The sequence below is a fragment of the Maniola jurtina genome, chromosome 2, assembly GCF_905333055.1.
Source record: "Maniola jurtina chromosome 2, ilManJurt1.1, whole genome shotgun sequence".
In the NCBI taxonomy this organism is placed as follows: Eukaryota; Metazoa; Arthropoda; class Insecta; order Lepidoptera; family Nymphalidae; genus Maniola; species Maniola jurtina.
In genome coordinates, this window is record NC_060030.1 from 12,553,312 (window position 1) to 12,581,109 (window position 27,798).

General features: G+C 35.2%; 2 protein-coding genes, 1 long non-coding RNA gene and 1 other non-coding gene across 5 annotated transcripts; 1 reads left to right on the plus strand and 3 right to left on the minus strand.

Moving 5' to 3' along the window:
* LOC123874970 lies at nt 1-17,307 on the plus strand. Of its 2 annotated transcripts, none has more exons than XM_045920570.1 (4): nt 1-175; nt 12,455-12,638; nt 15,011-15,263; nt 16,503-17,307. In XM_045920570.1, the coding sequence occupies exons 1-4, from the start codon at nt 121-123 to the stop codon at nt 16,692-16,694; spliced, it is 684 nt and encodes a 227-aa protein (XP_045776526.1). In that variant the 5' UTR covers nt 1-120; the 3' UTR covers nt 16,695-17,307. The 2 variants fall into 2 exon arrangements, with proteins under 2 accessions (XP_045776526.1, XP_045776532.1); XM_045920576.1 differs by having other exon boundaries at nt 2-175; nt 15,116-15,263.
* On the minus strand, nt 15,857-27,694 carry LOC123875059. Its single transcript, XR_006798060.1, has 3 exons — nt 27,683-27,694; nt 23,861-23,865; nt 15,857-16,037 (listed from the first exon to the last, which is right to left on the minus strand). It is a non-coding gene; the product is annotated as an uncharacterized LOC123875059 (long non-coding RNA).
* On the minus strand, nt 16,886-21,206 carry LOC123874985. Its single transcript, XM_045920591.1, has 3 exons — nt 20,284-21,206; nt 19,010-19,177; nt 16,886-18,718 (listed from the first exon to the last, which is right to left on the minus strand). Exons 1-3 carry the CDS (start codon nt 20,318-20,320, stop codon nt 18,246-18,248), a joined length of 678 nt encoding a protein of 225 aa, XP_045776547.1. The 5' UTR covers nt 20,321-21,206; the 3' UTR covers nt 16,886-18,245.
* On the minus strand, nt 21,026-21,098 carry Trnak-cuu. The gene has a single exon. It is a non-coding gene; the product is annotated as a tRNA-Lys (tRNA).
* Nucleotides 27,695-27,798: the final 104 nt, after the last annotated feature.

A 27,798-nucleotide genomic window follows, 5' to 3' on the forward strand; every position in this document is an offset into this window, starting at 1 on the left:
GAGCGGTAACTAACCACCAACACTATACATTGAGGATTCAAAGGATTCACTCGTGTATCGAAACGTATCCGATATTAGTCACAAACTGGTTCCGTAGTGCATCGTGTATAAATAGTAAACATGAGGGGTTTGGTTTTTATCAGTGTTGCTTTGCTGCAGGTTTCGTGGTGTTTTGGTGAGTTTCTTTATGTTACCACTGAATAGGTCAATTATGATACTGTATTATAAACACGATTGGTTTTAACATTGAACATGTAATGTAACTCTGATCGATATTATTAACTTGATAAGCTACGTAGACATATCGTACTTACAGCTTGCATAGGCTGTTATTAGAATAATGTGTGAAAATATAGTTAAAAAGAGTATGTTTGAGCTTAGAATAATAGTTTTAGAGGTATTGTTTTTAAATGTACTTAGAAGGTATAATAGGACCGCGCGTTCGGAACCCTCGTAGCATTAGTTTTAAGCTTTTTAGTTTTAAGTTTTTATAGTTTTAAGTTTACGTAATTAATTATCACCAATATATTATCTTACAACTTACTACTACTATATCATCTTTCATCTTAATACTTATCTTAAAGGCGTACAATAGTACCTAATTTGAATAAATGATTTTGAGTTTGAGGTTTGGATATTTTGGTCAAGTAGGGTGGTCTTCTCTTTCTTACTTGTGGATGGTTTTGTACATGTTTCCAAGTTCTAATTTTTATATGGAAATGAGCATCGATGGTAGTGGGATATCTTTAACACATATTATATTAGCCCATAGTGCTAATTTTCGCACCATAGTTCAATATCTACATCCATAATATTGTCATAAGAAAACTACTTGTAAGTAGGTCCCAAGTATTCAGTTCATATCTGCAATTTAAACGTTAGATTTTCCAAAGGGAAACCTAAAATCGAACACAGTTGAATATCAACATTTAAATAATTATGGTTTCGCTATTTACAACCTTTGAAAACTTATAGATACACTACCTATTTAGGTAGATACTCTTACCTATATTATATTGACGAAAACGCATCCTTACAGCTCACACACGTTTTAACTGAAAAATTAATAGGTACCTAGGTACTAAAGCTTCGTCCGCGTGGATTTAGATTATCAAAAACCCCATGGGAACTCATTGCTTTTCCGAGAAAAAAAGTAACCTATGCCACTCTCCAGGTCAGGTCTTTAACTATATCAATGCAAAAAATCACGTCAATCCGTAGCTCTGTTGCGGCGTGATTGAAGGACAAATCAACACACTTTCGCTTCTATAATATTTATAACTAGCTGATGCCCGCAGCTTCGCCCGCGTGGATTGGTCAGATCCCCTGCAGCATCAGGATTGAGGAGTTGGAATCCAAATTTTTTATGAAACAATGTCGCAAAGTTCCTCTATCGATAAAAAAAAAATTACGCAAATCGGTTCAGAAATCTCAGAGATTTCGGTGTACATAGGTAGAAAAACACAACTCCCTTTTTGAAAGTCGGTTAAAAAAGTAGCCTATGTTACACCCTGGTCAATCCTCTACTTGTCTGTGAAAATCCCGTCAAAATCGGTTCAGCCGTTCCAAAGATTAGCCTTTTCAAACAGACAGACAGACAGACAGACAAAAATTTTAAAAACGTGTGATTCAGTTAAGGTATCGTTCAAATAACCCTATGAGCTTAATATGAGGTAGTTATTTCGAAATTACAGACAGACACTCCAATTTTATTTATTAGTATAGATAATAATTTTATTCAAACAAGAAGTGCACAAGGCGTTACGGAGGTTACAATTTACAATAGGAACGCTAACAAAGCCGCATCCTTTTTTGGATCACACCGAACTGGAATGTTTATGTTTCTAGCATGATAATTAGAACGCTAGCCAAACAATGGAAAACCCAGAATTTTCAAACTTGCTCTAAAACTTCAGCTAAGTTGAATTCAGTGTACAGTCAAAGGCCATAAGTTCCTTATCACCTTAATGGTCATATTCGCGTGGTACGGTTATGCACATGCGTTAGGCGTGTGTGGCGTGTTTATAGAAAAAGGTCATAAGTGGGACATGTTTTTGATGCAATAGTTTCGCGAAATTGCTGCTGGAATTTTGAGGCCGACCGTACGATCTCCGTATTTTTACGTCAAAAATCCATCAAATACGAATCGTAAAAGCACAAATTATTGCACACGCGTACGTACGTTTTGTATGGCGGCCGCTTTGAATCGTATTTTTATGAAAACGAATACGAATGAGAGCACAAACGCTCTAAGTATTCTTGCCCAGAAAGGACTCTACTCTTTTCTGGGCAAGAATTTGAAATGTTTCATTTTACTTTTCTAAAAATTTAAATATATAATAAAAAGAACTTGATCCCATTATACATAATCGAATATTAATGGTTAAACAAACAATAAAAACAGCGGAATATCTAAGAGGCATAATCTTCAAGGAATTAAATAAAAAAGTGACACTGACCGGAGTAAATGCTTGGGTTTTTTATTATCATTAAGTACCTACCTTGCCTGCTGTAGGAAATAGGTATAAATTAAATATAACGTTGTTTATTTCAATCATTAAGTCTTTGTAACAGTAAATAAATTACAAAATCGGTTCAGTAATTTTAAAAATTACACCTTAGATACCATGCTTAGATACTAATAATAATACAGACTGACATGTCTCTGTAATTATTGTCTTCGTCTTCAACCAATTTTTTTGTCACCACCTAGCACAGATAACGGGATCTGTAGCACCTAAACTATAATCTTACCAGAACAATAAGATGATTCTCCACATTAAAACAAGCCATAGTCAATTTTTTTATTCCGGAGACCACTTTAATAGTGACTTATGCAATCAATACTTACCGATAAAATATATTTGTAGGAATTCTTGTGTCAAATGTGCATGAGACAAAATATGTTCAAAATAATTCCAATTCAAATGAAATAAGTATGGTTTGAGTCTGAATTTATGAGTTTTACATATTATTGAATAATTCCTTAGGGGAATTATTTTTTATTGCGTGATACAACAAAATGTGATGAAAATAATTCCAATTCAAATGAGCTTGAGTCAACAATTAGATGACTCTCTACGTTTGTACAAGCTATAGTTAATTTTTTAATCCCGGAGACCACTCTAATAGTGACTTATATGCAATCGATACTTACCAATAAATATTTGTAGGAATTCTTGTGACAAATGTGCATGAGACACAAGTGTAAATTTAAAATTTATAACATCCCCGACAAGTGAAGGTTACAGTAACTAGAAAAAAGCTGATAACTTTCAAACGGGTGAACCGATTTTCTTGGATTATAGCTAAGAACACTCTCGATCAAGCCATCTTTCAAACAAAAAAAACTAAATTAAAATCGGTTCATTAGTTTAGGAGCTACGGTGCCACAGACAGATACACAGATACACACGTCAAACTTATAACACCCCTCTTTTTGGGTCGGGGGTTAAAAATGTGTTGAAAATAATTCCAATTCAAATGAAAAAATAAGTATGGCTTGAGCAAGGGCTTGAGTCTGAATTTATGAGCTTTACATATTATTGAAACATGAAACATTGACACATGGTAGATATATCTAATAATTAAAAATGTCTACTTAATCTATTTCTCCTTAACTGACTTAAAAAGTAAACAAGTAGCTTCTCGCTGAAATTTTGTAAGAGGCGCACTGCACTATACGCGGCCTTTGGGACCTTCTTTTCTTACCGATAACTGACAGTTAAATCATGATAAGAGTGAAAAATCTAATTCCAGAAAAGCAACGTTGTACCGTAGTAGTCCGTAATATTTCTAAAGCTAAGCTTCCAAACGTGCTGATCTAAGAAGAAGCCACAAAAACCTCAGCTGGTTTCAGTATTTCTTTTTAGGGTTCTGTACCTCCAAAGGAAAAACGGAACCCTTACCTATTTAGGATCACTTTGTTGTCTGTCTGTCTGTCAAGAAACCTATAGGGTACTTCCCGTTGACCTAAAATCGGTAGGTATGTAGGTCTTATAGCACAAGTACAGGAATAAATCTGAAAACTGCGAATTTGTGGTTACATCATTTAAAATTAAAATGTGTTTCAATTTTCAAAATAAGATAACTGTACCAAGTGGGGTATCATATGAAAGAGATTTACCTGTAAATCCTAAAACAGATTTTTATTTATTTTTATGTATAATAGTTATTGATTTATCGTGCAAAATGTTGGAAAATATACCCGAGTACGGAACCCTCAGTGCGCGAGTCTGACTCGCACTTGGCCGGTTTTTTTATTTATCACCATTTTATCCTTTATTGGTTTGTTCGTAGACAACAAAAAATATTAAATTGGCAGGTTAGAAAAATTACCAATTACACTAGTATTACTGTATAAGCTATAAATTAAGCTTCATTAAGTATAAATAAGTAAAAATTAAAGGATAAAACACATAAATTATACAAGTTTTATTTGCTTTTCCCAAAACGGCAAGTTAATTAAACTAAAAAAAAAACTCATTAATCAAATTGATGTCGAACACAAATTTGGATATTTTCGTTAAAATATTAAATACCTGTCTACATATTTATTTAGTATCCAGCCTCTAGATGTTTTATTACCTAGCGAAATCGACATAAGCGTGACATAAAAAGGTAGTAATAAATAATAATCAATTCTCTACGCTCGACTAGCGCATAAAAGTAATACAGGAATGATATACCTACCATTAAAAATCTGGTATTTAATAACTAAGAGAATAAACCTCTAAGTATGGTTACTCCTAAGATTCCTTAATTAAGCTAGATTGGTTGAGCGTCTTAATTAAAACTAAGTAATGGAAATTGCATAATTCTGACAAATGAAAAACCGACCAAGTGCGAGTCAGACTCGCGCACTGAGGGTTCCGTACTCGGGTATTTTTTCCAACATTTTGCACGATAAATCAAAAACTATTTATACATAAAAATAAATAAAAATCCTTTTTAGAATGTACAGGTAAAGCCCTTTCATATGATACCCCACTTGGTAAGTATAGTTATCTTACTTTAAAAATTGAAACACTTTTTAATTTTATTTTTAATGATGTGACCACAAATTAGCCGTTTTCAGATTTATTCCTGTACTTGTGCTATAAGACCTACCTACCAAATTTCATGATTCTAGGTCAACGGGAAGTACCCTGTAGGTTTCTTGACAGACACGATGGACGGACGGACGGACGGACAGACGGACAGACAGACAGACAACAAAGTGATCCTATAAGGGTTCCGTTTTTCCTTTTGAGGTACGGAACCCTAAAAATTGCACAATTCTGAGAAATGAAAAATGAAATTCTTAGAATTTGTATGTAAATGGAAAACATAATTGCTCACGAAACCCCACTCACGTTTTTACAAGATGTCTATAAGGATACTAAATTTTATCTATTCTAAGACTACAGCAAAGTTTTAAATTTAATTGCATGAAGACAGAATCATCAAATAGGACAATGAAAATAACAAAAGAAGAATTGGAAAGTGGTTTTCGATATTTTATAAACCGTTAGAATATTAAAATAATATACACCTAATAAAAATAAAAAACAATGTAGATATTAGAATTTATTGGCATACCTAAGGATCATTAGCATGTAAATTGCGATATCTATATAATATTATTTTATTATAAGGTATATATTACATATACTATAAATATTTACCTTATTTGTTTATATTTGCATATAAATTATAAAATTTAACATGAAATAGCTGTATACAAGTAATAATATTGTTTATTGTTTTTTGGACAAAAATCATTATAAATGCGTATATGTATAATGTATATAATAAGTATACTATAATATGTCTGTCTGTCTGTTTATTACATTTTCATAGCCCAGATTTTGACTGGACAAAGATAGTTACTACCTAACACTCGGCAATCTAATTCAAAACGGAGTAAGTCAATCGATGGCAAACAAAATGGGTTAAATATGAACTTCTCTAATCTACTTATTTCGTTCAGTTTTGAATTCTGAAATTAAGTCAAAATATTTTTGGATTTTTAGATAAGCTATAGTAATCCAAAAATTACAACCCAACAGGAGTTCAAGAACCTAGTTAGTAAGTACTTAGAAGTTTCATGCCCTTACTGTAGAATTATATATATCTTGTAATTACCCCGGTTTATTTCCCAGATTCTTAATAATTTTACCGGTTCATCCTGAAGATGACATAGGTTACTTTTATTCCTCAAAATCAAAGAGTTCCCACGGGATATTTAACAACTCATATCCGTACATTTTTCGTGATAGTCGAGTCGAATTAAAAAAATGTAGTCTTTAATTCAAAAGGATTTAAAAAGAATATACTTACAGGAAGTTTTGTAGCATAATATGTTTATTATATTTATATGTTTGATCTAATATCAAATTATTTACAATCTGAACTTTGTGAAATGGCTCTTAAATAAAGATTACTTCAGACAATAGCTTTTTATCAAGGCTTTTATTCTGATAGTGAAAAGCGGTTACCAATTTTACGCAAATTCAATAACACTATCGTCTGTATTAGTGTGCTTTTATACAACTGTTCTTTACTTCTCTGTATCAAAATCGGATCGGAGCCGCGAGAGTTGCTCATATTTAGTCCAAGTTTGAGGACGGTTTTTTATGGAAAGTAAGATTGTCCTATGTTTAAAAAAAAACCCGACTTTTGTTAAGCCAATTATTATTTATCGGCTGTCGGCGGTAGTAAGGAATAGCTATACAGTGCGTGACGACCATTAAATGCAGTCAGTCGCAAATAGAATTATTATGTTCAAATGACATTGAACTTCAGTGTCATGGAGTTCATTCTCTGAACAGGCAAAAAGTCACCGAATGTGGGAGTACCCACTGTTTATACAGCACTCCTACACATATTTGCAAATGGATATACTTACGTATCTATAAAGCCTTCTATAAATAGGTATTTTAAGTATAAGTACTACTCGGCCGCCCTGGCTTTGCTCGAATTTCTAAAAAGTGTCGAATTTAATACCCAGTAAGCTTGGAGACGCGCTTCAAATCGCCAAATAGTTTAGTTTATCCTTATTTTATACTTCCCAATTAGGAAATAAGGCCATTTTAGCTATCGTGAGTGATATTCATTATTTTTGATGATTATATTATACAGGATGTAATCAGAATAGCAAAAACGAAGACAAGTGATAAAACTGACGATTACTGATAAAATATTACCTACCAATAAAAATAAAAAAACGCGAAAAAATAAATGAATAAATCCTGTATTTTTAAAAGTTCACAATATATTGCAAATAAGACATCTGACTGACGCTAGAGGTCAACGAACGTAGCGTAAGTAGGACATTCGGAATCAATGCCGCGTCGTAGGTAGGGCATTGACTCGAATTTCGCACGCTGTACATTGCGGGTTTAAAAATACAAAATCACTAAAACTATAGAATAAGGCAATGGTTACAGACATTGGATTGTGATTAGGTAGTATAATATATAACGCTAAGTTTCTGCTAGCATTCTGGTAATGCCCTATGTATAATAAGTATCACTCACGATAGTTGTCGGAGTATGCCCGACTAATTTCAAACCCGTCATGGGGTCCTTATTCCGTGGGCCTCTGCACGCGACGCGGCGCCCATCAGACGCCGCTGCTGGGCGCCGTGTAGCTCATAAAATGTTAAAGTGCTAATCAATTCACGCTTTGGTGATGCTATAATAATCATCTATCATTATAATTGAACTGGTTTTTACAGAACCAAGTTTGAACAATACAAATGCTGACAAAAAAAAAACACAGCTTGAAGCCCCGAAACGGATATTAGGCACATACGTAGAATAAAGACTTCCCATAGGATTTTTAATAAAACCTAAATTTACTTGAAGAAGTATCGGGTAGGTATCATCTAAGTGGTACAGAGACGGCTTACAATGGATATAGCCTGATTTTTATCCCGGAAAATCAAACACATTCAACGGGATTTTCAAAAAACCAAAATCAAGCGGACGAAGTCGTGGGTAACATCTAGTTCTGAATGCCTCTTAAGCTAAAAAGATTCTAATCGAGATCTTAGAAGACTAGCGTCCGGTGTTAATATGATATACAAGTCGCAAACTTATAATTAAACCGAGATTTAATGATTTTAATTACAGTAGGTAGCTTCTGTATTCTAATAGATTAGGTATGTATTTGAATTTTTAAATATTGTCTTAAAATAACAGGTCTCAACACCTATAATTAGTTATAATTAATGAATTGCCAGCTTAATTGATAGTAAGGAAGAATATTACACATTTTTAAAAAGTCCAGCATTTTTACCTACACGGCGAGCCATAGATATACACCACGCAATAATTAGGTACCTACCTAGTTCCTACTCAAAAATCTTAATAATTTTAAACACATATAAAAACGGAACCTGTGTTTCCCGTGGATATCGCGCCCGGAGCGTCTCTGACCACACGCGCTGCTGGTTTGAATCCTGCCGGTTCCGAAATGTTTGATATGAATTTTTGCGCGAGTATAGTTAAAGACTTGAAGAGGCTACTTTTTATACCGGAAAACCGGATTTTTTAAAAATCATACGAAGGAAATCGCGGGCATTAGCTAGAAGACTGAAAAATGACCGGTATGTACTTAGGATTTTTTCCCTGAAGTCAACCGAAAAATATGCTGAAAATGTTGCGTGCGGCGCGTGCTGAAGATGCTGAAATGTGTGAACAGTGTTAGGTACATTCTACATCAAAGACAGTTTCATATCTGCTAGACAAGGACAACGTCATGGTCAATGGAACACAAACAAAGAACAAATCAAGACGATCATAATATTATCATCTATTATTATATTGTTACTAGCTGATGCCCGCGACTTCATTCCAGTGGATATAGATTTTTCAAAATCCCGTGGGAACTCGTTGAAACTCCGGGATAAAAGTAGCCTATGTGTTAATCCAGGGTATAATCTATCTTTATTCTTTTCAGCCAAATCAGTCAAGTATTTTGCGTGAAAGAATAACAAACATCCATCCACACATACAGACTTTGGCATTTGTAATACATATTATAGTATGATTTTTCTTGCAACAAACGTAACCTTAAGAGTTACTAAATCTATAGTTACCTATAATACAAGTGCGACGGTATGTCTGTCTGTCTCTTCTTTCATAAAGGTAACCTATCAGTTATCCCAGCTTGTCATTTTTACCGATTATGTCGTGGTGGTAACTTCCTGTAGTAGTAGTAAGTAGTAATGGTGGTGGTGCTGGTGGACTGAGATAGCTTGCATTCTGGAGACTTCTACTTTTTATGCCAGAAAATCTCAAGAGTTTCCGCGGAATTTTTAAAGAACGTTAATTTAATCCACGCCACGCGGACGAAGTAGCAGGCATGATCTAGTAAATGATTACAACTGATCTTGGACCTTTTATCTATTTTATTTGGATAATATCATTCTAATATCTTATTTATCGGCTACTATGGCCGAGAACTATTTGTATAACACAAATGCCAATGTCAATTTAAAAAAATACTATTTTTTTATTCCGTTACAAATTAGCTCTTGACTGCTATCTCACGTGATGGTAAGTGATGATGCAGTCAGTGCAGCAGATGAAAGCGGGCTGACATGTAAGGATGTCCCCTTATCGGTTTTTACGCTGTATCGTACCGGAACGCTAAATCGCTTGACTGCACGGCTTTGCCGGTAGCCGGCTAAACCTCCCATCAGATAAAGAACAAAATAATCAGGAGAAGCCAGTACTGGAGTTGTGACTATCACATTGCGACAATCACACAGAGAAACAATTTTACTTTTAATTATTATTCATTTTCATCCTTCAACCCTATTCAGCAGTTTACCTTTGAACTTTTTGGGTTCCGTACCCGATAGGTGAAAACGGGACCCTATTACTAAGGCTCCGCTGTCCGTCCGTCCGACCGTCTGTCTGTGAACGGGCGGTATCTCGTGAACCGCAATGCAATAGATAGGTAACAAATAATAAAATACCAAGATGGCGAATTTCAAAATGACCGCTATGCAAAGAAAGGATGAAAAAGTACATAGTGTTATTATTTGTATGATATCTAGTCATGTGATGATGGTATGCGTCCAATTCGCACTCGACCCGTTTTTAGCTTATTTAAATAAATAGTAACATAAGTTAGTAATATAATGAAACCATGTTAGAAGCCTTTTCATATCAAAATATATGAACAATAAAAACGACTGTAAATAAGCGTAGCCTTCATACCTAGTTTAGATTAATTATTGCGCAGCATTTTCGCATTTTTCATTCGTCATACTCTGAAAACAATCGGATCGAATGCCTTAGTATAGTATTATTTGGATTTCTGTGAATGTAGGCTATAGTTATTGTTTCCCAGTACATTTGCGACTGCTTTGGCGATCACAGTTTTGGTGAGAATTTTTCACAGTTAAAAATTACCTAATTTAATCTAGTGTAAGTGCTATAAGACACGGGAGCAAAGCTTTAAATTTAAATTTAATTATTTTCTGGCCAAAGGTCTTCCTTTCTTCTGCCAATCCTTTTTATTTTGGACCGTTCGGGACCATAGCATTTATCCTCCATGCTTCAATCTCGTTCTTCACCGGCCTAGGTATGTTGGCTTCATAATTAATTTCTTACCCTTGCTATATGTTCTGCCAAGTTCCATTTTTATTAACTTCATAATAGTATAGAAAAGGAAAGCTTTATTTGTTTGTAATCGATAAACTCTGAAATTGCTGAACCGATTTCAAATCTTAATTCTTCATTCTCCCTTAGGCTGAGATTTATAGAGCGCACTTTGAATTTTGGATTGTGAACTGGATAATTAGATGTTGTGATATAACAATCACGCTCTACTTAAATCATTTATTTTGCCATTATTGTTTTTAGATTAAAACTCTCAGATAACCTCTACGCATTGAACCTGTGTTTTTTGCGTAGGTTTTAGGAGGACGTCCAATAATTCAGGTATTATTTAAAATTTAAATAATACCTGCTTTTCTGAGTGACACCAATAGTACATTGGTACTTCGTATTTATGTTTTCAATTTTCACGATAAGTTCACACCTACTATTCTAAGCTTCACTGAGATTTTGACCTTGTCAAGATCAAGGTTAGTACAGTATATAGTTACGTGTTGTTTTGAAAACTTGATTGTTAGATATAGTTTTCCTCGTCATTATTACTTTTTGTTCGTTAGGTAGGTACCTACCTGTTTAAAGAGAATCTTTACTCCTAAGTGCTACTAATTATAACCAGGTATATAATACGCGACAGGTCGCTGTCAACTCGAGATGGCAATCTGGGTATGAGACGGGGGAATTCCCTGCACACCCGCACGTCACTTGCGCAATCCCGCACCGGGGCGTCCCTCCGCCTCATACCCCGATTGCCATCTCGACCAATCACGTACCTACTATATACCTATGAATAAATGAATATACTTTTATTGTACACCACAAAATTAGTACAGAAAAACACATAAAAAGCTCAACAAAATATAGGTACAATTTGGCGGCCTTATCGCTACCTAGCGATCTCTTCCAGGCAACCAAAATCCTTCTACCTACCTTTTTTTTTAACTATAGACTAGCGCTTGGCTGCAACAAGACCTGCTAGCAAGTGATGATGCAGCCTAAGATTGAGCGCGCTTGCCTAGAAGTTGCCTATTCACTCAATTTATCAATTCGAATATGAGCAATATGTATTATTAAAGGAAACTCAGTGACATCCTATTTATCTAAATAAAGATCAGGAAAAGTTATACAATAAACATTTAATACCATTATCTTTATTTATATGGTACAATTAAAGATTCATCGTTTAAGTGTGTTTAGCACTGCCCTTTTGTAGGAAAATTATTTATTTATAATGTACATCTACAATCAGGGATTTCCGCCCATTAAAGTTTAAATGCGCAAGAGTTTTTGTCCGTTAATGTCGATTGCCATTAAAGCATCTTCATCACGTTAGATAAATATGTGATGAGCAATTAAAGTTTTTAATAGGAAGATAGGTTAGTTTGATGAAAAATTGTTTTCTTGGTTTTGATTTTATAGTGAGCAATCTGTGGTTAGTTAAATGATTTTGTTATTTATCTAGCTGATTTTTTTTATGTTATTCGTTCTTCAATTTTTAAAGTTGCTTTTTAAATAAAAAAATCTGCATTTAATATAATAATAAAATATCTATCAAGCTTATTTGTTTATTGATTGAACGAACCAACAGATCGTTGGTTTATCCTTTAATCACGTCTATCTTACTCTTTGATCACATCGCAATGCGACGGAGCAATGGATCGACGTGATTTTTTGCAACATTATAGTTAAAGATATAGGCTACTTTTTCCCGGAAAATCAAACAGTTCAGGAATCAAGGATTTTAAAAATAAATTCACGCGAACGAGGTCGCGGATATCAGCTAATTTAAAATATTTGAACAAAATGATGTCACAATTAATTTTCTCTTGTCTCTTTTTCAGCATATCCGAATCCGGCAGGTGTAGGGGCCTACGCATACCAGGACTCATCAGGACATAGGTACGGTGGAACTTACGATCTCAAGGACGATTTCAATCCATTCAGAGATCCTTTCGCATCTCCCTTCAACGACGTGGACGCATTCTTCCCAGATTACTTCAGGAATTACGAGAACTTACTCCAACAGTAAGAGATATGCCGATAAGTAGATGCTGAGGCTTCCGGTGATGGTATCGACAGGTGGAGGTTACAGTTTTCCATGTATTTGCACACACCGTTCAGTAAATTCACAATTATAACGTGAATAGCAAGCAGTATTTAAGGCTTTATGATACGTTGCATTATAAATTTTGCACAAGGTATAGTAAGTGCGTTAGTAAGTTTATCGGTTCCCTGATAGTTACCAAACCAATTACTTATTACATTTTGATGAGGTACAATTGGAATTTCGTATGTCATAGATTTTGACGTCATTACAAATACAATATGGCAGCAACAACAAAAATACTTCAAGAAATCCATACAAATATTATAAATGCAAAAGTGTTTCTGTTTGTCTGTCTGATAGCTTTTCACGAATCAAATCATCATGGAGTTTTAGATGACACATAACGTATGACTCAAATAGGTACGAAAGGTTGACAACCGTTATGGTGTGGCTTCGTTGTTAATGATCTTTCTATAGTAGGTATTGTTTTAACGCATTTTTAGATTATCGAGATGAGGCCATTTATTGTTCTAACAATTATAAAGCAAAATCAACAAAATTCAAACATATATTTATCACAGATAAGCCAATTTATGGCTCTTACGACGTAGGTAGTATTTACTATAATAGGTGATGCCCGCTAGACGATGACCAATTTGGTTAAAATTTAAACGCATGGATTTTGAAAAATCCTATGAGAATTTTTTGATTTTCCGAGACTAAGAGTAGCCTATGTCCTTCCCCGGGATGTAAGCTAACTCTGTATCAAACATTAAAATCAGTTAAACTGTTGGGCCATGAAAAGCTAGCAGACAGACAGACAGACACAATTTCGCATTTATAATATTAGTATGGATAGACTTTTAGGCGTTATCATTAGGTAAGTATCTACATTGTAAAGAAGAAAATTTCTGCTCTTAGTAGATTAGCTAAAGGCGTCATGTAGCAACTAGCAAGGATACATATAAATCAAATACCGACCATGCATAGTTCTTGGCCTAGTTGGACATCTACCCATAACATTACGTGATTCTTAATTCGATAAGTCATTGTTCGTATTGAAGGATATTTAAAGGATAAAAGATGCTATTCACTTATGCTTCTTAACCATATGGATTTATTGTTTGTGGATATCAAAAAAATAAATTAATATATAGGTATCAAAGAAAATTAATTAATAATCATGATTATAATACCCTTAATCCCTATACTGATTCTACGAGTATAGGTAAGTATGTTTCTCTCATCCTAGAATTTTTGAGTACCTATATTTGTACCTACTCTGCAATTACGGGTTTAGTACTGTATTTCAACGCCGTGAGTTTAATTTAAATAAGTACACTAACTAACTTTTTTATGATAAAGATCAGCTAAGTATACATATAATCCAAAATTATAATTTTTATAGCAAAATCGCAAGACTGACGAAGCGGGCGATCCGTCCATTTGCATTGCGCCCATCCCGTCCATTCCGTAGGTAAATAAAAACGTTATAGCTGAGCCTCAATAATCCAGAATAAGCGTGGCAGCATCGTATTGTCTTTGCTTTGCCTGGTAGCGCACTCGAACTGCACTGCAGCGGAACTGCGCGTCGCGTCAGCGCCCCGCACGATATTCTCTCCAGCCGCGCCGCACAGCAGTGACGTACGCGCGTCGCGGCTCGAGAGAATATCGTGCGGGGCGCTGACGCGACGCGCAGTTCCGCTGCAGTGCAGTTCAAGTGCGTGGGCACCTTTACCCATAAATACTCCAGCCCCATGCCTCTACTGAGGCAAAACGCGTCCTTCAGAGGTCAGACGTACATACCTATCTATATTTATCCATTGGCCGAAATTATAACCAATCTATCAGGTAATGTAACCTGTTGATAAGTTACACGGCAACGTTGTTACATTAAAATATGTTATAACAACTTCAAGGGGACCACGAATATGTCGCAATTCCCATAGGAATTTAGTCGTAATAACCTACAAATAGCCGGGCTTTAGTCATTGTAACTGATAGGTATGTCATTATGATGTTCTAAACGGGGTTTGTAAAATTTCTAAGATCACAAAATAACAACGTTGCAATGCAACAATCTATCTGTAATCGGTCGATAGAGTTTTAGACTTGGATTGATTATTTTTTTGGTCGCTAATCGATGGCGCTGCTGGACAAATTAAAACAAGACTGCCGCGCTTAGTATGGACCCAGCTATTAAAGTGTGGAAAAGAGTGACGTGTGCAGTGTGCTTAACATTCTGGAACCATTTCTACTAACTCTACCATCGCTATCCTTTTGCTTACATCGTAGCCTCTTTTTGTACCTAATTTTCGGGTGTGTTTGAAAATAATCATTGTGTTTACAGGATTTTTGCTTCTGATATAGAGAACCAAAGGTTAGCGTCATACGCTGCACAAAAAGCGTATGATCTAACATATAACCAAGCTGGTTACCATACGAATTTCTTTAGGTTCCCCAATTTTGGCGGGTTCCCATTCTTTGGAGCAGGACCGATGCCATTTAACGTGGGCCCACATAGCCATAATGCAGCCTTTGCAGGTGCTGCCGTAGGACCAGGATTCAAGCATCAAGTTGCTGGTATTGATCCGATCAATGTGGTAAGAAATTTTTATACATATAAAATATTATGATGTATCCTTAAATGTGTATTGCCCCCACGGGTCTACGGGCCCCTATCAATATCTATTTCCCCTACGGGCGATGGCTGTTGGTACCGAAAAGTCCTAAAATGGAGACCGTATATAAGTAATCGTATGGTAATGCGCCCTCCAGCACGAAATAGTAAAGAGATTGGCCGGAAGTGGCTGGAGAGGAAGGCCTAACAGTGAATGTCAACAGGATAATGATGAGTGATCCGTTAGCGGCAAGGTTACTTCTGAAAATGACTGCGCTAGATCAGTTTTTTTGAGTTTATAGATATAGATCATGAAATATAATATTTGAGGTACAATGTTTTGTAGTACTCTGTGAAGATAAAAATATTTCATAGGTTATGTAGGATTTCCTGTCTGCTTAGCTTAGACTATAAGAGTTACGTCAGTATTGAGGCTGGTCATTTTTGAAGCGTGAGTAAATCGTAATGAATATTAATAGCACACTGATTGATTTTATCGGTCGTGTTATCGAGCATGCAAATTGCAACTGAGTTAACGCTTTTTATCGATGGTCAAAGTTTATTTTTCTAAACTTCTTATACTGAAAACCGGTCAAGCGCGAGTCAAACTCGCGCAACGAGGATTCCGTACTTCTTCTGTAGAAGGAAAATGGTAAGAGTCACTTTTGTTAACGTACCGCATACACCCGCGGGCAGTCGGGCAAACGAGTAAGTCGTTTTTTGGATAGTTTTATACCTACCTACAATTTATATGGTTCTTATACAATTATAGTCATAGCTTGTTACTATTTGAACCGAATAGAAATGTCCTATCCGAATAGAACCTATCTGAGATCCATCTACATACAAAGACGATATTTTTTGCGGAACTAAGAGGCCGTATCGAGTGAAGGGAGAAGTGGCGAGCGAAGCGAGCCAGCGATCTGCGGCGATTAGGTGTAGCTGAATAAAATATGACGGGGCGAAAACGAACGAATTTTCTGGCGTAAGCCATTTGAGAAAACTCCAGGGGTAGGATCTACACTTCGTCGAGTTGCGGGAGCTTAGAACTATTTTTAACCGATATTTTTCAGTCAAAAGCACTACTAACAATAGCTTTTAGTTATAACAAGATACCTATAAGAATATACTTTTTACGAACTTGTATAGTCAAAAGTACTTTTGACTGTTTTTTTCAGTGAAAAATAGTTCGTCTGTAACATCCATAATTTTAAATTTTCAGAATATACCGAACGTGGACGTAGTCAACCGTTTTAATGATGTGCAAGGAAATGGTCCTGGAAAGTTTTACAGCGTCTCAAGTTCATCTTTCGCCTCATCCTCCAACGATAACGGGAAAATCGGAGGCCGTAGAGAAGCTGAAACTATAGTGAACGAAAATGGAAAAATTACTAAATACAAGGTCCATAGCTAAGCGTATTAACGTCATGTACATAATATATTGTATAGTCTGATGTAAAATTGCATTGAGTAAATATGGCAGGCCTTGAACAACAAGTACCTATTAGGTATCTAGTAAAATCACTGACTCGAAATGTTCGTTTTTAATCAATAAAAAATCGTACGTTCTTTGTTTGCCCCGTAGGTATATTATGTTCCTACACCATTCATCCGATTGCAACAAAACTTTGTAAAGTTGTTGTTAGAACTTACGGGATGGTTGTTGATATCTCGTAGATACCATTAAAATGTTTGTAATGCATGCTGGTGTTTACTATTGTGATTATGTCAGATTTTACAAATTTACTCAGTGCAAAAAACAAGTCGGACTAAATGTACTTAATCGGAGGTAGCGCCGCAATTCTTAACTAGTATTTTTAATTTCTATCTGCATTAGGCAATTTCTCAATAGTTGGTATTAATTGATGCTGTGCATCCCAAAAAATTACACGAGTCTGAAGAGGCTGTGATTATGACTGTATAATGTTATCAAGTTGAAATGAAATATCGTAGGTAACATATAAATATAATTTGTATCTATTGTTTTACTTAAACTAAATAGATATAAATGAGTTGGCGCTTCAAAATGTGTTTTTTTTAATCCTCTTTTCAATCTATATCTACGTATAAATAGACTTAGCCAGATTGGCGTTGTCAAGCTACAAACTGAAACTAGGTTTCTGAAGACGTAGGCACTCAAAAAGAACGGAGTTTTAAAAATGTCACCCCTAAGAGGATAGGTAAATTATAGGGGATGAAAATATATATGAAAGCCGTCATTTTTTAAGTTACTCTTAGTATATCCATTAAAATTGGTATTTCGCTTTCGGTTTAACGATTTTCTCAAAGGTGCCATGAAAATTGGTGTTTGGGTGTTTGTTCAAACTAGCACACATACCTTCGAGTTTCGAGAGTTTTTGAAATTCCAAACCCCGCCTATTTTCCAAAATTCCACTCAAGCGAAACCGGGTTGGTTTAGCTAGTTAGTAATTTAAAATTAAAATACTTTGGAACATTTTACTGCATCTAGATATACAGAATAAGTTTCAGAAATCAGGATGTAGGTAGTTGTTTGAAGCATTTTTATTAGTACTCAGTCATAAAGATCATAACATGAATAAAAATGAATGCCGCAATAAAGATGAACTGAAACGATTCCCATAAAAGTGTATATAATTGTATAACTGCAATTCTATGCACCAAGCTCAATGAGGATGATCACATTATTACTCATACACATAACGTAACCTTTAAACCATAATCCAAGGTTATAAAGATCGCAATCGGATTTTTCATTGTATAACGTAGCTTGTAATTACTATTACGTACTAGGAACTATGAATATAATAGGGGATTAACTTTAGACAAGAAAAAAGAACGGATTTTTAAATTCTCACGGGATAGGGAATACAGGGGATTTTCGTTTCAGAAACTTCATTCCAGCGAAACCAAGGCGCGTTTGCTACCAAGTATCCTGAACTTCCGAATAGATTTCAATATAGACATACAAATCAGTCAGTAACAATTAATTTAATTTTGCTAATTTGCCATCGATTTTTATTTTAGGAGTCGTACTTTCGTATACCCAAGCATTTCGTCGCTGTTGAAAGCATCCTCTTGAACCACTTAATTCTCTACATTTTTTACAATAGAATTCCCTTGCTCCATTATCTGTGACCCTTCTATGAAATTTTTGATAGTCGGGCCTTCTTCGGATGTAATTATCAAACCCATCTTGATTCCAATTAACGTTGTTGTAAAACGTTGATGGTTTCCATTGCATAGGATTTACAGCTAAAGGATAGAAATCATATTCATCCCTAGCATTACCGTTATAAATAGCAAATTCTGGGAATTCTGTAGATTTAGTCCTTGTATCCGGTGTCCTTATTTGTGTTGTTTCGACTGATTTAAAAGCTTTTACTATAGGCACTTCACCACTATCTTCTTTGGTTGATTTTTGCTGATCAAATCTGTAAGTTGTACTGCCTCCGTCATCTGAAATTTTACAATCAGTTTTAGTATTGATACCAACGATTTATCATGATATAATCAAATTAATCACGTTAGAAATCTGTTGCAGAATTTATTCGATTTTCTGCAGTGAAAACATAACAAGTTATGAGATTCGTCACAACCGATGACATATTATTGTATTCACATGTTTAATGTTTTTGATGCAATCTATGATAAGAGAAAAACAATGACGCAAGAAACAATGTTAAAGTGTACGGTATCTGAGGGATTACTGCATCAGCTGCAAAGGGTTAAGAAGTATTTAAATATTACCATTTGTATGTAAACCTCTTCGATTGTTATTTTTCAGCTTCGTAGAAACTACTATCGTGTGTTTAACTTCGACATCGTCATCTTCTTTACTTGAATTATTTGCAACTGAAGAATATTCTTCTCCGAAGTCAAGTTTTGGGGACACTGCTTGGCTCACACTAGTTAAACCTATTGAAAAGAGAATGATTTTTTGGTTAATAGATTTTTCAAAAAAAGGGTATACATATTATATACTAACAGAGTACATAAAAAATATGCAAATTAATGAAAATAAGTAGTTATAATTTATTAAGTCAGTTAATCACTGAGTTAACATAACCCACTCAGAAAAAAATTAAGGACAATGACGCCGTGGTTTCATTTGTTTAGATCAAAACTTTTTTATGACAATTTCGTGCTTGACTCGATTTCACTAGATGGCAAATAAGTGATAAGGTAGTCCATTTTAGATACCATCTGGATACAGTACCATCTGGTACAGTAGCTTAGGTACGATGCAAAGATAGGTAGCCCTGTCTGTAAAAGGTAGTCTGGAAAAGGTATGGCGGGTATAGGCTGTTTAATAATGTTAATCAATCTAGATCTGTAATCTCTCGTAAAGTTACTTAGCAATGTTGTAATATTTAGTCAAAAATTGTAAAGGCTTTTACAAAAAATATACCTACGTTGTTAAGTAACAGCTTATCGACAGGTCACAGATAGATTGATTTAATTTGGGCCGAAATCAATCAATCATTTTTACAACAAGAGAGCAGAAACTTGGTGATCCAACTTTGATAGTGTTCGCAGCTAGTAAAGTCTAAACCAAACCAGATCTGAACCAATTTAGAAAATATAGATAAGTATACAATTTCCCATCGAATCCAGAACCTTCTTTTTGTTAGCGGGAAGGAATTCTTCTTAAAATAAACGAGGTCATAGAACAGACACCGGGTTGCGTAGGATTTTTATTTTCTAGCTACTAATGAACCCTATCCTCAACGCATATTGGGAGGCTCCGAGATCTCTTAAGAATAAATCCGTGCCCCTGATACGCTACTCCCATTGGGCACGTCCCAGAGAGAAAACCCTCTGACTCACACCTCGCTATGAGTTAAAGCAGCTTGTGCCACAGCAAGGTCACATACGAGATGGTATGGTGAACGTCGGGAGCTGCCACTCCAGCTGCTCAGGACTATAGGAGAGACGGGTGGAATGAAATGGCGAGAGCGCACTTTAGTAAGTAATCCAGAATCCAAAGAAGTTGTTAAAGAATAAAATGGAATAATTCTTACCTAAAATCATAAAACAGATGGACAAAGATCTCGACATAACTTCGCCGGGTCAAAGAAATCACAGAGACGTGATCGCGTGTCCTCTACGTTTTATACAAACTGCACAAATTACACTAAACGATGTCAAAGAGGAAATCCAGCAATTATCCGAGACTACACAAGAAAAAACATTAACTTATATCATTATTAAAATTATAAAAAATAATGACAATGATCTGTATGAAATATGAATTCACCGTTGTTAGATGGGTAGGCTTGATAAATCATTATTATCATTAGTAGAATGGCAAATCGTTGCCTTATTTTTAAGAACCTGCACTTAAGCACTAGAGCAGTGATATTCTAATGGTTTAGACCTCACATAGGCCTCATTTTTCAAGGGAGAAAATCAGAATAATTAATTTATTTAATGAAATACAGCCTTCAGTTTGCTTCTGTTGTTATCATTAGTTTTTATTTAGAGACAATCGACACCATTAAAAACAGGTGCTGCCATCTAGATTATTTTCATCCAACTAGCTCTTAAACTAGTGCTAGTGTTTCAATACAGCAGACGCCTAATGCTTTTGCAATTTACATCACACAAATTACTTCACAATGATAACGCTAGATGGCAGAACGAGTAGGTTATTTAAAAATTACCTTTGTAGACTTTAAACAGCAAAAGTTTTTTCTGGCAACTGAAAAAGCAAAAATTAAGAGAAAATTAAAAAAAATACAAAATTTTACGAAAAAAAGCTTTCGCCCAACGTGGGGCTCGAACCCACGACCCTGAGATTAAGAGTCTCATGCTCTACCGACTGAGCTAGCCGGGCTGTGATACATATTCTTAAATTGCGAGCTATAATCATGTTTTTGATCAATAAATAAATGGTTTTGAGGACCTTTGAGGAATTTTATTTGAGAATATTAATTTCTGGTATGTTAATATACATTTTTTTTGTGTTTAAACTAACTCCACCTATTGTATCATTGTGTGTTGATGATACTACTATATCAGAAGCATTCACGAAACTGCCAACAAAAAAGGTACAAAGTTTGAATACAATCAGATGAACGATGCGCAAACGCGTAGAATACAATCACATTTTTTTTAAATAAAGAACAAGATACCTACCTACTTAAACTTTTTAATTTTTTTCTCTTATAAAAAGTTTGTTTCCAGTTTTATCTTAATTTAGACAGGTAAGTTTATTATTATTATTAAGCTGCTCTTCTTAGAAACGAATTACTTCTTACATCTTAGCTTATCCCTAGTATGAGAGTAGGTAAATATAATTACTCGTACGTTCATACATCCTTTTCTCTTATGTAGTTAACTGTTACATATTTGGAGAGGAACATCAAAGCCTTGGGCGACTTAGCTTTGTGCTAGGCTGCGTCTCGGATAGGCTTGTTGACAAGTGCATATTGCACTGCATTCGTATCAAAGGCACAAATAAAGTCTTCAGTCTCAAAGCCTGCTACGGCAAACATCCTTGTAGGTATCATATAGCTATACTGTATTATCCGTAGTACTTAGTTGGTCATAATATCTACCAGATACGAATGTATCTAGATTCTAGTGCTAAATAACCGGCCAAGTGCGAGTCAGACACGCGCACCGAGGGTTCCGTACTCAGGTATTTTCCGATTTGCACAATAATTAAAAAACTATTATGCATAAAATAAATAAAAAATTGTTTTGGAATATATACAAGTAAAGCTCTTTCATATGATACCCAACTTAGTATAGTCTTATAGTCTTTGTTATATTGATAGTCAGTTTTAGAAATTGATAGTCAGTACTTTGAAAATTGAAAATACGAATGATTTGTTCTTAAACTCATTTTTTTAAATGTAACAACCAATTCACGGTTTTCGGATTTTCGCCTTTACTTGTCCTATAAGATCTACCTACCTATCAAATTTCATGATTCTAGGTCAACGGGAAGTACCCTATAGGTTTTCTTGACAGACACGAGAAACGGACGGACATAGGTACCTACAGACGGATAGACAGACAGACAGGGTTCCTTTTTTCCTTTTGAGGTACGGAACCCTAAAAAATCAGTCAAGCTGGATTCTGTGGACATTGGATGAAATAAGGAAGGTGGAGAACCGTGTAACGCTGAAGGGAAACATCGTGAGGAAACCTGCAAGCCTCAGAATTCTCTATAATGTTCTCAAAGGTGTGTGAAGCCCGTACTTGGCCAGTATAGTGTACTTTTAGCCTTCTCATTCCGAAAGGAGACCCGTGCTCAGTAGTGAGCCGGCGATGTGTTGAAGATGATGATGTTTTACCCACTATTTGTATTGGTGCAGGTAAAAGTGAACAAATAAACAATACAGTCGCAATTCCTCGGAACGGAGCACTGTTTCCATCGCACTCCGCTGATTGCGCGCTGCGACTCACGGCGTGCCATTTGCATTTTCAGTATCGGCTGTTGGTACAATCGCAGCTAGCACTGAATACGAGAAAAACAAAAACATTAACGGCAGAGTATGGAAACATCTCTTTCTCAAAATTTCTTAAGAGCTTTCGATTAAAAAGTGTCTGTTTTTTTTTTATTATAATGCTACGTAGGTACCCGTGGAACTAAGAATCAGCTTAGCTTCGATTTTCTGTGTGCGTGCCTTTAGCTTTGAACCAAATATTATTCGGTACCTATATTCGAATATATTTTTGGTTTTTTTAGATGTTATAACCATTGATGACGGATGCCACCCCTATAAGTGGTGGTGGTACACACCACTAATAATTTTTTTTTTGTTAGCAAAGAGCTACATTATTACAATTTTGTACTTACACCATATATGTTTATGGGTCTGAATTAAAGAAATTTTATTTTATTTATTTATTTATTATTCCTAAGTGGCATAGGCTATATTTTATTTTCAAAAAATTAAAGACCCCTATGAAAATTGTAATAAGCACCCTTGCGAAGCCGGGGCGGGTCGCTAGTGAATAATATTTTCGTTATGCAACGTTTTTCTCGACTGTACAAGTCCGGGAGAGCGATCTGGGAATGGGATCCAGCGCAGCATCTTAATAATTTGAAAGCGTCGCCCGCGTCACTTGCGAACACATGCATCTTTCCTGAATTTATGGCAATAGATCTGAAATAAGAATCATTGACGAATTCACGACATTTCGATGAACATTTTAATAAAACCACGATTTTTTAAATGGGATTTTCTCATATTCTTATTTGATACTAGCTGTCATACTCGACTTCGCTAGTATTTTCGCTGAAATTCCCACTTAGTTAATAGGCGTACCATAACGCGACCCACAGAACCTTGTTATTGCGATAAAGGAGTGAAAAAACTAACTCCAAGAGGTCAAAAGCACAGGGCAGATTGCGTTGCTTACACGTTTCTCGAAGAAGGTTTCTGCAATTTGTTTATATACTCATGATATACTCGTAATTTAGTCAGCTAATGGATTAAGAGCCTGCGAGGGCCATACTTTCGTTATTTTATAAAAGCTGAAAGTTTCTCTGCGTATTGTCCCCCAACGACACTCTCTCTAAAGGAAAATTAGGTCCTGAAGGGAAAGTTTCCATATTTTGTCCAAAAATTTTCACTCTGTTACCTAAACTTATTCTCGAAACTTTCTAACAATTTTTCAAAGACATTTATCATTTTTCAATATATATTTGCCATTTTTCCCACTTTTCCGTTTTCGAAGGAACTTTTCGCTAATGCAGCCTGGAGCATCGCCAATGGAAGTGCCGTCCTGTCTTTGTGTAGCAACTTGCAAGCTAAAAGAGAGCGATTGGAAAATCGGAAACTGAAATATCGCATTGTCTTGATTGCTTTCCTAATTTGTTAATTGCTTTTTCTTATAACATCGGAGTACCTATACGGCTGCTTATAGGTACTATTGACTAGTTTTAGCCCGCGACTTCATCCACGTGATATAAATTATTGCCTCAGGGATTTAGGTACCTAAATTCGAAATCGGATCATTTGGTTACCCTATAACTACTTAAATACAAACTAATTTTTACTTCTTGATAATATAAATAGTTAGCACCTATGTGAATTCGCTATTTTTAAATTTCGACGAACAAAATACTTAACTCTCTCTCTCTCCGTCACTTACTCTGTAGTTCCAATTTCATTTGAATATTAGACCCATCACTTACTCCGTAGTCCCAATTTCATTTGAATATTAAGCAACCAAAGTCCTTGAAATTTTGCAGACATATTCTAGAAACTTATATCTGTGCCCGTGGTGTTTTTAGATTTTTCTAAAAATATGTAGTTTTAAAATTACAGGGGCTCAAAGATTTGTATGTGAATTTTTAAGACCGCGTAACTTTGAAACCGAATATTTTAACGGAAATCTGAAAAACCACAGGTATAGATATGAGTTCCCGGAACGTTTATACCAAATTCCATTGAGTATGATTGCTTAGTATTCCAATGAGAGACGAACGACGTTTGTATGGGGCGAGTGACGGAAAGACCCCTCTTAAGTGGTTTTTTTTATTTTATTTAATTTGTTTTTAATCAATTTTACTTTAAATCATAAAGGGCCCTCTGCTCTGCGCGGACGCCACAGTCGCTGGACCACGAAAAGTTCGAAAGTCCACCTTCCTACCTATTACAAAATAAAATAATACCTATATAAAATCTGTACCTAGTTCCAACTCATTTCCGATTGAATCCGCGACATTTCTGCGGGCTCCAATTTCATAAACATGAAATGTCACACTGGAAATGTCAACTGTGAATTGTCTATTTCCTATTGAACGAGCAGGAACCAGCTCGTCATGTGAATGTCCTGACCATTTTCCAATAACAATACAATTACTATAAGACTTATCATATAGGTGTAATAAATCAGTATCTGTGCATGTATACGGTAGTCTTTTCACTCAGTAAATATAGGTACTTATATTGTGCAAGGATGCAAAGAGGGTATTTGTGTCACACACACACACATACACACACATACACGATCACTCTATTTTCAAAGCTTATAGCATTTAAGCCCTACCCTGGCGGAAAAGGATCATAAATACGTCTAATGAAAGTCTGCTAAAATCATAACCCTTCCTTTCGGCTTTGCCGTAGTCGGGTAAAAAGAGTTCAACTACTATAAAACTGAAGCGATTATAATGGTGACTGTCACGTCTGGTCTCTTCACTATCTTCATTCATCGCAAGTGCATATAGTCCGTACAAAATGACTTCTCACGTGCCATTTTGACTCCTTTAAAATAAGGACTAAAATCGTACTTTTGACATGATATTTGACACATAAAGTTAAAATAGCGCGTGAGAAGTGATTTTTACGCATTATACTTAGATAAGCCAAGTATCAAAATGGCATAAGATTTAAAATTTAAATGTTTGTTTATAATGGGCTAACTTAAAAACATTCGAATCTGCCACCTTATTATTAGTAAGCTCGTTTTCACTGCAAGACTCTAGCAACTTTTTTTCACCTAGATCTAGAAGAATTTTCAAAAAATGAGTAATTACTATTCGGGTACTTCTAAAATACTGTCTAAGTAATTCCATATTTAAATACATTGAGTAGTCAGCGCCAGTAAAATGAAGCCGATTCGTAAAGTGTTCTCAATCTTAACTACGAATAAAACGAATAAGAAAAAAAAAACAATCACTCATAAGCCGAGCCGACGCATACCATGTCCGTCCGATAATCACGATTGTGTTTAGATAAAATATAATAATAACAAAATAAACAAGACCCGTAATCACCTCATGTCAAGCGAATGGAGACTAGGCTGACCAATAGTATGAAAAATCACGGATAATTTCCAGAAACATTTTTTGATGTACTTATCTTTTACAAAAATCATTATGTTTCCCACTTTTCACTCACAACTGTTAACGAACACAGTTAACATTAGATATACTTACTTTCTGACTATTTTTACATTCATTCAATAAATTGACAATCAACTATTTTGAATAACTGCTTTAATTTTCAGTTTGAGTTTGACACATAAGCTTTACATATCATTTTAGTAACATACATAGTTTTTGTCCATTCTTCACAAAGTATAAACTGTATTTTGGTAGTTGTACCTTTCGATGGCAGATTTTACAACATGGCGGGCATTGCAAAGCTCCCGTGGCTAATAAATGTCTAAAATATTCTTATTTTTTAAAAGGACATTTTTTTGAGTACAGAGTAGATAAAGACATAGATACTTTTAATTTGTTTGTCCGCAAAATAAAGTTTTGTGGGCACCATAGGCCTATGCCACTTGAATTTCGAGTTTCATCATTGGACATGACGGTTGAGCGACGTTAAAACATTTTTAAATCAACGTTTATTAAGTATTTAAGTGCATTACTCTCGAAAAACGCTTTCAAATTATGATTGAATATTATTGTTTCAATTATGTGACCAAACAAATATTTAAGTAAAGAAAGTTACGGCTCGTTAAAAGCTTTAATTTCAAATAGGAGTATGAAAATGTGATTCAAAAAATTATTATTAAAAACTAAAAACATGCATAAGTAATGCACAGGTTTCATAGATAGGTCAAACGAGGAGACAGTCCTTTTATTATGGCCTCCTCTTCTCTTCTTTCTCATTTTGGCTGGTGGCTGTATCATCAGCCACCTCGATAGTAGGTAGGTACCATGTTTAGTAGGTAAATGCCCGCTGCTTCGCCCGCGTGGATTGGTCAGATTCCTTGCAGCATCAGGATTAAGGAGTTGAAATCCAAATTTTATATGGAACAATGTCGCAAAGTTTTTCTATCGATTAAAAAATTACGCAAATCGGTTCAGAAATCTCGGAGATATCGGTGTACATAGGTAGAAAAACACAACTTCTCCGTTTTTTTTAAGTCGGTTAAAAAAGTAGCCTTTGTTACTCCTTGGTTAATCCTCTACTTGTTTGTGAAAGTCCCGTGAAAATAGGTTCAGCGATTGCGAAAATTAGCCCGTTCAAACAGACAGACACTTCAATTTTATTTATTAGTGATTAGTAAGTATAGATAGATCTATGCTATTGCGACTATGAAACTCGCATAAGTTTGCTTTCAAATTGTAATCTCAAAGTAGGATTAGGTATACGTGAATAGGAACTTTTTACATGTTTTTGCATTCTTCCAAAGTTTCAGGCACGCTGGTACTTGCGATATATATCAAAATATCAAAAACTTTGCTGGTTTTAGATAGTCATTTTGTAAAAAATCTCCTAGCTTTATTTTCCAGTTGCAAAAGCTCATTAAGTAGGTAGGAAGTTTCTTTTACAAGGCTTCTATTCAACAGTGTTTAAACTTTAATCCTTAGGGAGAGTCAGGAATACATCCGTGTATTAAGTTTCTTAAGCTGAAGTATGAATAATTAACCTGTACAGGAAGACGGAACTTCCATTTACCAGAAGTTCCTCTCGGGCCACCTGCGTCAAATCTTGAAACAACTTAATATCCTATATACTTGATTTCAAACTCTATTTTAATAAGCGTATGGTTGAAATTCGTATAGAGTAGTAATTGCAGTCGATTATAGAGATGTCTTGAAGTCTACATAGTTTACA